Below are 16395 nucleotides of genomic sequence, written 5' to 3' on the forward strand. Positions count from 1 at the left end.
GTTCCTCCGTTCATCACTGATAAGAAACTGAAATTTGAACCCATGACAGGTCTTGTTCTTTTATACCCCTACCAATGGGTAGCCCCACTTCAGGTGACTTACAGAACATACCAAAAAGGTTTTGAATTGTCCACAAAGTTCCAGAACATTACACAACATTCGAGAGTGTTCTGGAACGTTCCACTTTGATTTGGGATGCTCTGCGATGTTTTCAAACATTCTGGAATGTTGTGAAATGCTCTCAAATGATCTGGAGTACTGTCAAATGCACTGGAATGTTCTAGAAATTTCTAGGTGGTAAAACTTCTTAGCCCTTATAACTTCAAAAGCATGCCCTTCTTTTCTGAGTTTTAGCAGCACACACATTGTTCACTTACTTTTGTAATATGCATTGATGAGCAACTTTTCAGCACAACAGGTTAAAAGATAACAGCGGGCTTAATTTAAAGTTATTTGTTCACTGCTCTGTAATACATTGAACTAGCCAAAGTGCAGCCCCATTGTGATTGCTGTTCTCGAACACACTATGAGTTAGTTGACATTTCATAAGCAGCTGGAAATCGCCGTGACTACTGTCAAATGATTGACAGCTGCTGCGAATAGGTGTGTTGGAAAAGCTCCCGACAGTTGTGTACCTGTGATATTGTTAGCAGAGGTACCTCAAATACCATTCTTTCCTATGGAACTGTCTCCCCTGCAGAAAGTACAGGGTCTGTCATAACTCATCCACTTGACTGCAAGTGGCATGTCACTGGTAGATCTAGGTGTCCTGCACAGGGTGGATGGGGACCAGGAAGAATTCAGGGTGCTATGCCAATCCCCCTCACCAAGTTTGAGGTGCTGTTTTTCACTGAAACTGAAACTGAGCCAGTGGGACTTACTCCACCTGTTTTGGGGGAACCTGTTGTCTGATGTCAAGAGAAGGCCAATTCAAAAGGCTAGGGTTCTATTAATCATTAGCAGGTTCAAACATATGGCGATGGTACCCCTTAGGAACATGGGAGTAAGGGACACGAGAGGACACCAGGTGCACTCGGTGTATGTGCATGGGGTTGAAGAGGCTATTATAATAGCCATTGAGGGAACATGGTGCAACCAACTGCAGATTGTGGTGCACATTGGAACAAATTATGCCTGTCGTCTGGGTTCTGAGTCATACTGTGATCATTCGAGTGGCTGGCAGAGAAGGTTGAGAAGACCAGCATTGTGCACGTTGTTTCAACGAAGCTCACAATTTGCAGTGTTGGTCCCAGAATTGATTGTGGCCCTTTGGTCCAGAGTAAAGTGAAAGGACTGAACTAGAGACTTTTGAACGTTCTGTGACAAGCTAGGCTGGGACTTCCTGGAATTCCACCATAGGATTGGGAACTGTAGAGTCCCCCTAAATGGGTCAGGTGTACACCACACACTAGAGGCTGCTACTCGAGTAGCTAAATACGTTTGGGGTGCACACAGAGTTTTTTAGATTAGATGATTCTCCATCCAATCCAGATAATGATAGCTGGAGGAAACCTAGAAGCTTCCTTGTAAGATTGAATGAAACTCTCCCACAGACAAGTATATTAAAATCCAAATAGTTTAGCAGCTGAAACATTCACAACAAAATGCCAGAGTTTGAAGAGCTCCTGAAAAGCAGTGAAGCTCATATCATACTAAGTACAGAAAGATGGTTGAAACCCGAAATTGATAGCAGTGAGATTTTTGGGAAAAATTTGAGTTTATGTTGAAAGGATAGGCAAATGGGAAATGGAGGTGGTGAATTTGTCACATTAGACAAAAAATACAGATCCAAATAGCTAGATATTGGCACTGCCTGTGACTTTGTTTCGGCAGGACTCAGGTTCACCAAAGGTGGACATAAAATTGTTGGATCCTTGTGTTACCCAGCAGACTCATCTCCTGATGTAACTGAATTTTAGAGAAAACCTCAGTTCACTTGTACGTAAGTGTATGAAAATAGTAAGATTTGATGACAGAGTGTCATTAAGCGATTGCAGGAAACCTGATAAGTTTGCTTCAATATGCGAAGTTTTTGATTTTATTTACCATACTTACTCGAATCTAAGCCGCACTCGAATCTAAGCCAAACCTGAAAAATGAGACTCGAAATCAAGGAAAATAAAATTCCCGAATCTAAGCCGTACCTGAAATTTGAGACTAGAAATTCAAGGGGAGAGAGAAGTTTTCGGCCGCAACTCCAAATCGAAACAAAGTTGGTCCATTGTAATATGAGAGACAATTTAGGTTGAATGAGTGACAATACAGCTACAGTAGTTTGGTGCAAGTCGTAAGCTTAGCAGTTGAGCTTTACCAGGTAGCCATTGCTATGCGTCAGGTGCTTAGTCCGTATTTATACGGGTACCCTTCCTTTTTCACGTGCTTTGTCTGGTTTGAAATGATTGCTTATTTTTCTTTGATCTGATAAGTGCCGTTCTCTTTGTTATAGGTGTTTACGTCACTCTAAGCAGAAAATGCATTACTGTACTGTGTCATGCATTATTTGACGCCTTCTGATAATGTATGTTTACAACCTGTCCTGCTCGTGGCATTGCTTGCTTTTGTGTACGCTGCCGCTGCTTACAATTAAAAAACAAAAGAGAGGAATTGTCTCATTAGCGAAACAATGGCAAAAGACTGCTATTTGTTGTTACTTACACTGCTGCTTTCTTTGATAATGATCAACGAGAACCAAATAATAGATTGCGTATGATAGAAGATGTTCTGAACGAGAGTTTACCGAAAATTTTTCTTTGTTTGAAAATCTTTGCAGACGTCTTTTTAGTACATTACATTCTGTACAGGAATTGGTCATCTTAGTTTAAAAATATAGTCAATTACAGTGCTTCATTTCTGACTGTACCACTGTTACGCATAATAAAAATACGAATATAAACATGACATGTTATGCATATTCTTCCGCGTTTACTGTTGTCTCGCTCTAGTTTCGTAGTTTATTAGGCAGACAGGATTTAAATGAGATAGCAGCAAACATGAAACAATACATGGCAAAATGTTTATATTCGTATTATTCTTATGGTGAAGAGAATACTGCATGTGATTCACAATACATAAAAGTTCCTATTAGCAACCATCTCTTCTCACAGGTAGGAAAAAATTCAGAACGTAGAGTTGGCCATATCGACAAACATCCCGAACAGTCTTGCCAGTCGGATTTTCGTAGCACATTGAAATGCTGCTACATTCGAAGAAGAACAATACGGAATTTCTATTTACTTCGTTGGATTATGTATGAAAATGAAAATGTTGTGGTCGAAACTCGGGGTGGAGAAGAAAAGCTCATCTTCCACCTTTCTTTTTAAATTTATTTTCTGACGCAGAGGTTTTGGTGCCAGTATTTATCTTTGTACCTGCAAAGCATGCCTGTGTAGTGCTACCTATATTCGACGGCAGCACTTAGTTGTGGCGGCACCTACCAACATTTTTCAGAACTTCCACTTACTTTGCACTCGATTCTAAGCCGCAGGCAGTTTTTTGGATTACAAAAACCGGAAAATAAGTGCGGCTTAGATTCGAGTAAATATGGTAATCGGATGGGTAGGGCCCCTGTCGGGCAGGCCATTCGCTGGGTGATGGTCTTAAAGTTGACGCCACATCGGCGGCCTGCAGTCGATGAGGGTGATCTTAAGGTCAGGACAGCACACAGTCCCTGGGCCGAGAAAATTCCTTGACTCTGCCAGGAATTGAACCCTGGCGCAGAGGATTGACAATAAGTCACACTGACCATTCAGCTACCGGGGCGGACAGGAGTTTTTGATAAAGTGAATGAATTTTGGCAGGTGTCCCTTCATGGTCTTCACGAAGGAAAAACAGTATACTTATACACATGCTCACAGACACCAAAACCAGGTATGTTATCAGCCTGGAGCCATACACTGGGAAAAGAAATGATGGTACACAAGCTTCTATTCTCTTCTTGTCCAAACTATTTATCGTCCATGTTTCACTTCCATACATGGCTACACTTCATACGAATACCTTCAGAAACGACTTCCTGACACTTTAATCTATACTCGATGTTAACAAATTTCTCTTTAGAAACGCTTTCCTTGCCATTGCCAGTCTACATTTTATATCCTCTCTACTTCGACCATCATCAATTATTTTGCTCCCCAAATAGCAAAACTCCTTCTACTTTAAGTGTCTCATTTCCTAATCTAATTCTCTCAGCATCATCCAACTTAATTTGACTACATTCCATTATCCTCGTTTTGCTTTTGTTGATGTTCATCTTATATCCTCCTTTCAAGACACTGTCCATTCTGTTCAGCTGCTCTTCCAAGTCCTTTGCTGTCTCTGACAGAATTACAATGTCATCGACGAACCTCAAAGTTTTTATTTCTTCTCCATGGATTTTAATACCTACTCCGAATTTTACATTTGTTTCCTTCACTGCTTGCTCAATATACAGATTGAATAACATCGGGGAGGGGCTACAACCCTGTCTCACTCCCTTCCCAACCACTGCATCTCTTTCGTGCCCCTTGACTCTTATAACTGCCATCTGGTTTCTGTACACATTGTAAATAGCCTTTTGCTCCCTGTATTTTACCCCTGCCACCTTTAGAATTTGAAAGAGAGTATTCCACTCAACATTGTCAAAAGCTTTCTCTAAGTCTACGAATGCTAGGAACGTAGGTTTGCCTTTCCTTAATCTTTCTTCTAAGATAAGTCATAAGGTCAGTATTGCTTTATGTGCTCCAGTATTTCTGTGGAATCCAAACTGATCTTCCCTGAGGTCGGCTTCTACTAGTTTTTTCATTCGTCTGTAAAGAATTCGTGTTAGTATTTTGCAGCTGTGCCTTATTAAAGTGATTGTTCGGTAATTTTCACATCTGTCAACACTTGCTTTCTTTGAGATTGGAATTATTATATTCTTCTTGAATTCTGATGGTATTTCGCCTGTTTCATACATCTTGCTCACCAGATGGTAGAGTTTTGTCAGGACTGGCTCTCCCAAGACCATCAGTAGTTCCAATGGAATGTTGTCTACTCCGGGGGCCTTGTTTCGACTCAGGTCTTTCAGTGCTCTGTCAAACTCTTCACGCAGTATTGTATCTCCCATTTCATCTTCATCCTCATCCTCTTCCATTTCCATTATATTGTCCTCAAGTACATTAATCTTGTATAGACCCTCTATATACTTCTTCCACCTTTCTGCTTTCCCTTCTTTGCTTAGAACTGGGTTTCCATCTGAGCTCTTGATGTTCATACAAGTGGTTCTCTTGCCTCCAAAGGTCTCTCTAATTTTCCTGTAGGCAGTTTCTATCTTACCCCTAGTGAGATACGCCTCTACATCCTTACATTTGTCCTCTATCCATCCCTGCTTAACAATTTTGCACTTCCTGTCGATCTCATTTTTCAGATGTTTGTATTCCTTTGTGTGTGCTTCATTTACTGCATTTTTATATTTTCTCCTTTCATCAATTAAATTCAATATTTCTTCTGTTACCCAAGGATTTCTACTAGCCCTCGTCTTTTTACCTACTTGATCCTCTGCTGCCTTCACTACTTCATCCCTCAAAGCTACCCATTCTTCTTCTACTATATTTCTTTCCCCCATTTCTGTCAATTGTTCCTTTATGCTCTCCCTGAAACTCTGTAAAACCTCTGGTTTAGTCAGTTTATCCAGGTCCCATCTCCTTAATTTCCCACCTTTTTGCAGTTTTTGCAATTTTAATCTACAGTTCATAACCAATAGATTGTGGTCAGAGTCCACATCTGCCTCTGGAAATGTCTTACAATTTAAAACCTGGTTCCTAAATCTCTATCTTACCATTATATAATCTATCTGATACCTTTTAGTATCTCCAGGCTACTTCCATGTATACAACCTCCTTTCATGATTCTTAAACCAAGTGTTAGCTATGATTAAGTTGTGCTCTGTGCAAAATTCTACCAGGCGGCTTCCTCTTTAATTTCTTAGCCCCAATCCATATTCACCTACTACGTTACCTTCTCTCCCTTTTCCTACACTCGAATTCCAGTCACCCATGACTGTTAAATTTTCGTCTCCCTTCACTATCTGAATAATTTCTTTTATTTCATCATACATTTCTTCAATTTCTTCGTCATCTGCAGAACTAGTTGGCATATAAACTTGTACTACTGTAGTAGGCATGGGCTTCATGTCTATCTTGGCCACAATAATGTGTTCACTATGCTTTTTGTAGTAGCTTACCCGCACCCCTATTTTTTTATTCATTATTAAACTTACTCCTGCATTACCCCTATTTGATTTTGTGTTTATAACCCTGTAGTCACCTGACCAGAAGTCTTGTTCCTCCTGCCACCGAACTTCACTAATTCCCACTATATCTAACTTTAACCTATCCATTTCCCTTTTTAAATTTTCTAACCTACCTGCCCGATTAAGGGATCTGACATTCCACGCTCCGATCCGTCGAACGCCATTTTTCTTTCTTTTGATAACGCATCCTCTTCAGTAGTCCCCGCCCGGAGATCCGAATGGGGGACTATTTTACCTCCGGAATATTTTACCCAAGAGGACGCCATCATCATTTAACCATACAGTAAAGCTGCATGCCCTCAGGAAAAATTATGGCTGTAGTTTTCCCTTGCTTTCAGCCGTTCGCAGTACCAGCACAGCAAGGCCGTTTTGGTTATTGTTACAAGGCCAGATCAGTCACTCACCCAGACTGTTGCCCTTGCAACTACTGAAAAGGCTGCTGCCCGTCTTCAGGAACCACACGTTTGTGTGGCCTCTCAACAGATACCCCTCTGTTGTGATTGCACCTACGGTACAGCTATCTGTATCGCTGAGGCACATATATTTCATGTATTTCAAAAACGACACAACACATGTAAGTCACAGGACAAGTTGACCAAGCAAGACATGTGAACACCGAAACATTCAAATAAGCACCGAGTCCAAGTCTGGTGGATGCTGGCCGCTTAGGTGGTGCGGCTGCTGCATGGCTGCCAGACAGCACCGCATGTAGAGAACGCGCGTAATTGCGCGGTGGCACTTTGAATGATTAGCGAGTCACAACACAAGTAATGTGTGTTCCAGTAATTGATGAATGTTAAATAGGATTTTGTTGTTGATACAACTAAAGCAGGTTGTGTTCTGCATTATTACACATGTGGGAGAGACAGTCACTAATTTGAATAAACAATTATTGTGAAAGGGTTTTAGTGTGCCATGGTCTTTGCTGAAAGAAGAAATGGAGCCATAAGAAATGGAGATGTAATAGCAAATTATTTTTTAAGAGCAGGTGCCAAAGTGCCTTGGCAGGACAGTAAAATCTGAGGATATGTAAGTCAGAATATGAGCTATCATATACAAGTACCACATTGATTGTTTTATATCAATCGTTATCTTCAGTAGCTGTACCTGTAAACTCATCTCAAATGGAAAACAAACTAATTTGCTTCTATTGAATCACACTAGCCAGAAACCTGTTTTAGGTCAGTGCTTGCTGAACGTGTTATGCTTCATGTTTTGTTTTTAGTAATGTATCACTCTTTCCACTAATGTAATTGTCCAAGGCAATCGTGCAGCTTAATTAATGTGGTACAAACTAATCAATACCTTTATTGCAGATTCCTCACAAAAGTAGCTTTGAGTATCTTCTGCCGCACCTTGTAAGAATTTATAATGCATAATGCCACCAAAGTTTCATTCTTACCTGTACTCATTGCATTCTTATTTATATCCATTGCATTTTTCATACTTGTTTATAATAAACTAATTTAACAAATTAAATATTTATCCTTATAACAACTGTGAATTATATTAGCCGTGTTTCCAGACATCTAACCTTTGATCAGTAACACCGGGAATACTTCAGAAATCACATCATTGTGAATTTTCATAAACTTTTGATCTGCCTTGTCCTTAGTTGCATGGCCTTTTTTTTTTTTAACCTTATTGTTGGATTCCATTGTAATTGCAGTTGAATTAATCTTTTTGATACATTGTGTCAGAGAAAGCAAAATGTAACATGTCAGCAATACGAGAAATATAGGAGTTTTGAGAAACTTGTCACTGCTAGCGAGTGTATGAATAGAAATACTTAATATCCTTGAGGGAAACTAAATTGTTAATTTTGAAATGAATGCTTTGTGAAATCAAGAAATAATTCCCAGCAGAGAGCAGATGTTGTGCCATGCGGTATCTTTTTTTGTTTCTCTCATTAAAATTATTGGTCCTTACATTCCAGAAACAAGGCCTCTTCCCGACATCCATTATTAAAATCTGTTCGTCGATATTCCCTGTCTCTAGAGGATATATTGGGGAAGTCACTTTGTAGCTGCACACAGCAACATACACTGCTGTTACCAACAGCCATCAGTTAGCACCTCTTACACCACTCATGTGAACTGTCAATAGCACTGCGGCTGCCAATGTGTGATTTCTATCTCACTATGAGTGATGTTGCTGGTAAGCGGTGAAACGCCGCAGATGTTCCGTTCTGTGTGGACTGCTGCATCTACACCATAGCAGTATGTCCATTCACTGCACAGCTGACTTTACATAAATATTCCCCTTGTCCGAGTCCTACCTTAGTCACGGATGCTACAAGAGCCTTTAGATCGCTGGTGTCCTCTGTGTTAACTGGTTAGAAATGTTCAGTTCTGTTAGTCTCTAGGAAGCCTAAGAAATTGCTCTTGTATATCCATCTGTTTGAAGTAGTTTCCAGACAAAACATTGAGATCAGTTCCACGCAAATTCCCTGTCTCTTGCACCAGTTTTAATTGCATGATTCTCCAAATGCATGACTCTTCAGAAAAAGGAAAAAAAAGAAAAAAAAACACAATTTACAACACCTCAAGTCATCCTGTATCACAAGACTTACCAGTTTTCAGTAATGTAATCCAGATAACAGTAACAGTGCCTGTGATGGGAGATATATACTTGCACAGAAATCCATATTATAAAGCTATTTTCAACAATTAAATGGCAACAGGATTAAAATCACCAATGGAATGATAAAAAAAAAAGAAGTTAGGGAGTGGCAAAGCTAATTAACGGAAAAAATTAAAGGACACCCCTTACCATTGCACACCATGTAGTGTTACCATCTCAGACTGGATAGCAAGAACCCTAAAGGAATAGGAGATAAACATCTGGTTCTCAACAAAAAATAAGTTCAGAATAACACCACAACATGTGACAAATGAAAAAGACAAATTTGAGAAAACTAGAGTATATCGGATACATCTACATTTACATTTATACTCCGCAAGCCACATAACGGTGTGTGGAGGAGGGCACTTTACGTGCCACTGTCATTACTTCCCTTTCCTGTTCCAGTCGCGTATGGTTCGCGGGAAGAACGACTGTCTGAAAGCCTCCGTGCGCGCTCTAATTTTACATTCTTGAACTCCTCGGGAGGTATAAGTAGGGGAAGCAATATATTCAATGCCTCATCCAGAAACACATCCCCCCGAAACCTGGCGAGCTAGCTACACCGCGATGCAGAGTGCCTCTCTTGCAGAGTCTGCCACTTGAGTTTGTTAAACATCTCTGTAACGCTATCACAGTTTCCAAATAACCCGGTGACAAAACATGCCACTCTTCTTTGGATCTTCTCTATCTCCTCCGTCAACCTGATCTGGTACGGATCCCACACTGATGAGCAATACTCAAGTATAGATTGAACGAGTGTTTTGTAAGCCACCTCCTTTGTTGATGGACTACATTTTCTAAGGACTCTCCCAATGAATCTCAACCTGGTAACCACCTTACCAACAATTAATTTTATATGATCATTCCACTTCAAATTGTTCCGCTCGCATACTCCCAGATATTTTACAGAAGTAATTGCTACCAGTGTTTGTTCCGCTATCATATAATCATACAATAAAGGATCCTTCTTTCTATGTATTCGCAATACATTCCATTTGTCTATGTTAAGGGTCAGTTGCCACTCCCTGCACCAAGTGCCTATCCGCTGCAGATCTTTCGCTACAATTTTCTAATGCTGCAACTTCTTGTATACTACAGCATCATCCGCGAAAAGCAGCATGGAGCTTCCAACACTATCTACTAAGTCATTTATATATATTGTGAAAAGCAATGGTCCCATAACACTCCCCTGTGGCAGAGGTTACTTTAATGTCTGTAGACATCTCTCCATTGATAACAACATGCTGTGTTCTGTTTGCTAAAAACTCTTCAATCCAGCCACACAGCTGGTCTGATATTCCGTAGGCTCTTACTTTGTTTATCAGGCGACAGTGCGGAACTGTATTGAATGCCTTCGGAAGTCAAGAAAAATAGTGTCTACCTGGGAGCCTGTATCTAATATTTTCTGGGTCTCATGAACAAATAAAGTGAGTTGGGTCTCACGCGATCGCTGTTTCTGGAATCCATGTTGATTCCTACAGAGTAGATTCTGGGTTTCCAAAACCGACATGATACTCGAGCAAAAAACATGTTCCAAAATTCTACAACAGATCGACGTCAGAGATATAGGTCTATAGTTTTGCGCATCTGATGGACGACCCTTCTTGAAGACTGGGACTACCTGTGCTCTTTTCCAATCATTTGGAACCTTCCGTTCCTCTAGAGACTTGCGGTACACAACTGTTAGAAGGGGGGGGGGGGGGGGGGCGGGCAAGTTCTTTCGCATACTCTGTGTAGAATCGAATTGGTATCCCGTCAGGTCCAGTGGACTTTCCTCTGTTGAGTGATTCCAGTTGCTTTTCTGTTCCTTGGACACTTATTTCGATGTCAGCCATTTTTTCATTTGTGTGAGGATTTAGAGAAGGAACTGCAGTGCGGTCTTCCTCTGTGAAACAGCTTTGGAAAAAGGTGTTTATTATTTCAGCTTTACGAGTGTCATACTCTGTTTCACTGCCATCATCATCCCGGAGTGTCTGGATATGCTGTTTCGAGGCACTTACTGATTTAATGTAAGACCAGAACTTCCTAGGATTTTCTGTCAAGTCGGTACATAGAATTTTACTTTCGAATTCACTGAACGCTTCACGCATAGCCATCCTTACGCTAACTTTGACATCGTTTAGCTTCTGTTTGTCTGAGAGGTTTTGGCTGCGTTTAAACTTGGAATGAAGTTCTCTTTGCTTTCGCAGTAGTTTCCTAACTTTGTTGTTGTACCACGGTGGGTTTTTCCCGTCCCTCACAGTTTTACTCGGCATGTACATGTCTAAAATGCATTTTACGACTGCCTTGAATTTTTTTCCATAAAGACTCAACATTGTCAGTGTCGGAACAGAAATTTTCGTTTTGATCTGTTAGGTAGTCTGAAATCTGCCTTCTATTACTCTTCCTAAACAGATAAACCTTCCTCCCTTTTTTTATATTCCTATTAACTTCCATATTCAGGGATGCTGCAACGGCCTTATGATCACTGATTCCCTGTTCTGCACGTACAGAGTCGAAAAGTTTGGGTCTGTTTGTTATCAGTAGGTCCAAGATGTTATCTCCATGAGTTGGTTCTCTGTTTAATTGCTCGAGGTAATTTTTGGATAGTGCACTCAGTATAATGTCACTCGATGCTCTGTCCCTACCACCCGTCCTAAACATCCAAGTGTCCCAGTATATATCTGGTAAATTGAAATCTCCACCTAAGACTATAACATGCTGAAAAAATTTATGTGAAATGTATTCCAAATTTTCTCTCAGTTGTTCTGCCACTAATGCTGCTGAGTCGGGAGGTCCGTAAAAGGAGCCAATTATTAACCTAGCTCGGTTGTTGAGTGTAACCTCCACCCATAATAATTCACAGGAACTGTTTATTTCTGAAAGCTTCTATACTGGACAGACAATGAAAGCTTTTTACAATGGATTTTGTGAACACATGGCAACCATTCAGCTGAAGAATTACAGTAAGTCAGCTGTCGCAACCCATTTGTATAAAACAGGACTCAAAATACAACATGACCATGACCACTCCCCCATGGAAAGACTGCTCCCTTTTTTCCAGTTTTTAGATGTGGTATCACCTTTTATGTCTTTTAGTATGTGTGTTTTAACTTCATTATTTTATAATTTGACCCCCCTGAAGTGATCCGTACACTTTCAGTGGACCCTCTTTCTTCGGTGAGTATCTTCGGAATCGCGGGACTGATGACCTCGCTGTTTGGTCCCATAAACCCTGTGAATTAATCAGTCAGTCAAAATAAGACATGAATAAAGCACATATCATTTTGCATACTCAGCCAAAAGGCTTTAAGCTAAATATCCTGTAAACAGTGGAAATGTACAGAAGCCTGAAGCTACACGCAGATGTAATTCTAAATTAAGAATGATAATGAATGCTTAAAAGTAATACAGAACCTTAGTGAGACGTGCCTTTTTCCTCAAAGCACCTCACATGGGGAGTACCTTTCTCTCAAACCACTTCATATGTGGAGTATCCTACTTAATTTTGTTCGTTATAGGTTCTCTCCTTGTGTATACAGTAGTGTATATTATTTTTCAAAATAGATCAAATTACAATCTGATTTGTTTATACAGTAAAATGCAGAATTCAGATGAAGCAATAATTTTTTTTTTTACTGGTATGAATTACATATGTAACTAAGCATAGTATTTATTTATGTAGAAAGGCGTAAAAGTAATAATTACTGGTTGTAATAACCTTCATACACACAAAAACCTATAACATAAATACTGGAATTGCCACTTGATGGTGAAGCCAAAGCCTTTGTAATACATTATAAATAAAAACTTAAAGTTTAATGATTAGTTTTGTTGTAAATATGTATATTTATATAGACATTAAAGAAAGCAGACTACAACGTAAGCTTGCTGTACACAATGTTAGTCACTTACTTAAAAAGAGTACTATAAAAATTGTAGAATTGGCACATGGTGTTTTTTTGACCTTCCACTGCTAACTATGAAATGGTGAACATGGTCCAATTCGGTGTATGGAATCAGTGCAGTGAGATAGCTTGACATGGAGATATGACGGAATACAGAAAGGAGATATCATGTTTGCCATCTAACACAGTTTAAGAACAGGGTTGTAAAAAGATACTTATCAAAAGAGATTGGAAACAATCGTTACACCTTATTAGTGGCAGTCAGTTTGAACCAGAAAGAAATTGCTTCTGTCAATGAATGCTGGTTCCTGTCAACCTTTTTCCGAGTGACAATTGCAAAGGGAACTGCATGCAGTGGATTTTTGGAGTCAGGGTATCACACAAAAGGCCACCATTCTCATGTCTTTAAAAGACCATATTACAGAAACTGGACAGGAGCTGACTGCAAATGTGCATTGTGCTTTGATGAGTAAGTATTTTTCCTCTTTATGAATGATGCAAGCTTTCGAGTGCACCAATGGCCCAATTAGGTGTTTAACGAGCAGCGTTTTTGAGGGTAATGTTTTGAGAGAGTTTATTATATGATGACTTGGTCCCTGTTGTACAGATTCCTCTTAACGTGTTAGGATGCCTTTTGATTTGGCAAACAGTCAGGTATCCTCCCACACCCCAATTGGTGTACTAAGTCACCTGATCTTAATTCCACAGTAAATATATAGGACAGTTTAGAACAGCAGGTGAAATGTAGCCATACACATCCCATCAATTTGATAGGTTTGTAGTGTGTAATCATCAATGAGAAGCTACAGTTGGATATGGAATGCCTGAAGAAACTTGTGGACACTCTTCCTCACCAGGTTGAAGCCATTATCAAGGTTTGAGGCCATGTTACATGGTGCAGTGCGATGTCTCCTGGTGGAGCAGGCACTAACTATTTGGTCTCATTTTCTTATGTTTCTGTGTAATATTTTAAGACCTTTTTTTTATACAAGCTAGGGATGCATCAGTTCATAAAGAGTAGGTCTTTATTGTTTCCTCAAAGCTGATTTTTTCCATTAGAAATTCATCCAAAGTTTTCTAATTTTTGCAAAATGTTTGCAGCTTCAGTGTCATCAGTTAGTAAAATGGTGGCTGGCTGAAGTCAGATGAGTCTACTTTTCAAAATATTCCTCATGAAAGATGTCTCACACTGTAACCACAGATGGAAACATTGGGAAAATACATAATGTCATTGCACAATTTGCAACAAAATGTGAATGAAACAGCTGAGGCCAAAGGCATGTCAGAAGGAAGTACATGGCAAATCTTATCTGAAAAGTAAAATATCAGAAAATGAATTACTCTGTAATCTTTGGGGTGGTTTAAAGAGAATCAAATCGTTTTCTGTGTAGATTTGTTACAGAGATTGAGACTTGTGTTCAATATTTCACACCAAAACTAAATCAGAGCAGTGTGGGAAGCTGATAGGTCAGTTAATGGTGAACTTGATTTCGTCTGCCAGAAGGGTTTGGTGAGACAGTTTGGGATGCAGAAATGATTCTTCCTATTGATTATTTTCAAATGTAAAACTGTAATTTACAAAAACTAGGTGAGGATTTTGGCCCAACAATTGAATAAATATGGGAGAAAAGCTCAAGTTCGCAAAAGAAAGTCTTATAGGTGCAATTCATCTGCCTCAATTGTGTTTTGACAGTGGGAGAGAAATTTTGTAGCGTCTACTCACAGGGAAAGACACTAAGTCGAAAAATAAATTAATCTTTTATGTAAAAATACAGTCTGTAACATCTTGATTTAGACAGTTCACTTCTTTGCCCTTTACCTCTAGATATTTTGGGTCTTGTAGTTTGATAAGTCATGGTCATAGCATACAGTTAAAGTATTTTTTTAATTTATGGTAATGCCATTTCATATGATTTTTGTCTGTATTGTCTGTTCCAGATAACATTGGATCTCACATTTGCACAAGCAGCTCGTGGTGTTAACAAAGAAGTTGTTTTGAACATGGTTGACACATGCCCTAAGTGTCATGGCAGCCGAGCAGAACCTGGAACAAAAGCAGCAAAATGTTCTTACTGTAATGGTACAGGGATGGAAACAATAACAACAGGTATTTCTATAGGAAGTTACATAAGCTATTGGCTCGTAGTTGAGAAAGCTGCAGAGGGTAGAAATCTATGCCATTAACATTCTTAAAAATGTGCATTCTTTCCTTGGAAATGTATTCAAATGGGAATTGTCATTGCTACAGAGAGTTTTTTGAAAACATGTCTTACAAAATTTGTAATATCGCATTGTATGATATTGACAGAAAGTGTGTAAATTATATACAACAGGAGATGTAAGAGACTATGCTCACTGATAGTAAATATTTTTGTAAGAGCGAGAGAGGAGGGTGGGCTATTCTAATATAAAATAATGATGCCTGTGCAGTTGTGTAGTTTAATCAGCTGATGGTGAAGTATCATGGGTAACCTGCATATTGTGAGCACAGAAGAAATGTCGGAAATGAGGTGCAATGCTGCATGAAAGTGGTTCTAGAATTTCAAAAACATTAGAGATATACAGTAACAATGTAAGAACGAGATTGGAACTGAACCACAAACACTTTAAACATTTCCAGTTTTGCAGATAAACTTGAGTTTGACAGTCCTGTTTGCAGAGTCCATAAGCAATGATATAAAATAAACATCTCGAGATTACCCTACACTGGGGAGTGAGGATGACTCGTATTTATGTGTGAGTACTGGAATTAGGTTGAAGGTGTGAGGATGAGGAGTTTGAGTAAAGTTATCTGGTCTGTTATAATCCAATACTTAAGGAATGATTGTGTAAAAACCAGCAAGTGACAATGCTCAATATATTTGCATGGATAGGAAACTGAATCTAACATGTGTTTTTGTCTGGTCTTGTCTGTCACTGTGAGGATTTCCGGTCATGTCTGTCACTGTGAGGATTAATCAGTTTGTCAACTGTAGCCTGATATACTTAAATATTAAATTTTCTATGTCATTCAAGAGCTGTTTAATAGGAGAGATCTTGCATACAGCGAGATAGTGTTACACTCCACAACCATCCAGATACTTGGGTGGTACTCTTCGTGGATGATGTATGTATGTGAAATGGGCAAAGAGATAACACTTAGTGCAAACAATTGTAACAAAATTGTTGTTAAAAACTACATGTTTCTGTCAGTATTTTCTAGGTAAGAACTGTGCATCCACAGTTGGATAAGTAATACCAGTTTACAAGTAATTAATCACAACAGTACTTGATTTGTGATGGTATGCACCAGTACACCGCACCAGTACCTCTGAGGAAAAAGATCAGAACTACAGATTTTGAAATGTGACATGAGAGACCTTTTGCTGCTTTTGTAGCAGTATAAAACAAATGTTGTGGTCACACAAATGCTCTGAAAAGTGTTTAAATTTTAAAAAATCCTGGAAGGTCACAGTACTGGACTTCTTCTTTTTACAAATCAAGCATCGAATCACAACCACAATTCTGATCAAGATAAAGAACAGCAACCAAAGGCAGAGAGTAACATATATCAAAGCAAAGAGATGATTAGCCACAACACCATTATTAAATACATTTAATGTATTCACAATTGCA

The 16395-nt window shown here is 39.2% G+C and overlaps 1 protein-coding gene across 2 annotated transcripts in view; it reads left to right on the forward strand.

The window, feature by feature from the left end:
• Positions 1–16395, forward strand: part of LOC126354352 (protein tumorous imaginal discs, mitochondrial-like) — an 84162-nt gene that overhangs the window by 33351 nt on the left and 34416 nt on the right. For both annotated transcript variants that reach the window (XM_050003926.1, XM_050003927.1), the window contains exon 4: positions 14719–14887. In XM_050003926.1, coding sequence (XP_049859883.1) covers positions 14719–14887 — 169 coding nt within the window. The remainder of the gene's footprint in view (positions 1–14718; positions 14888–16395) is intronic.

This window comes from Schistocerca gregaria, chromosome 3 (genome assembly GCF_023897955.1).
Source record: "Schistocerca gregaria isolate iqSchGreg1 chromosome 3, iqSchGreg1.2, whole genome shotgun sequence".
In the NCBI taxonomy this organism is placed as follows: domain Eukaryota; kingdom Metazoa; phylum Arthropoda; class Insecta; order Orthoptera; family Acrididae; genus Schistocerca; species Schistocerca gregaria.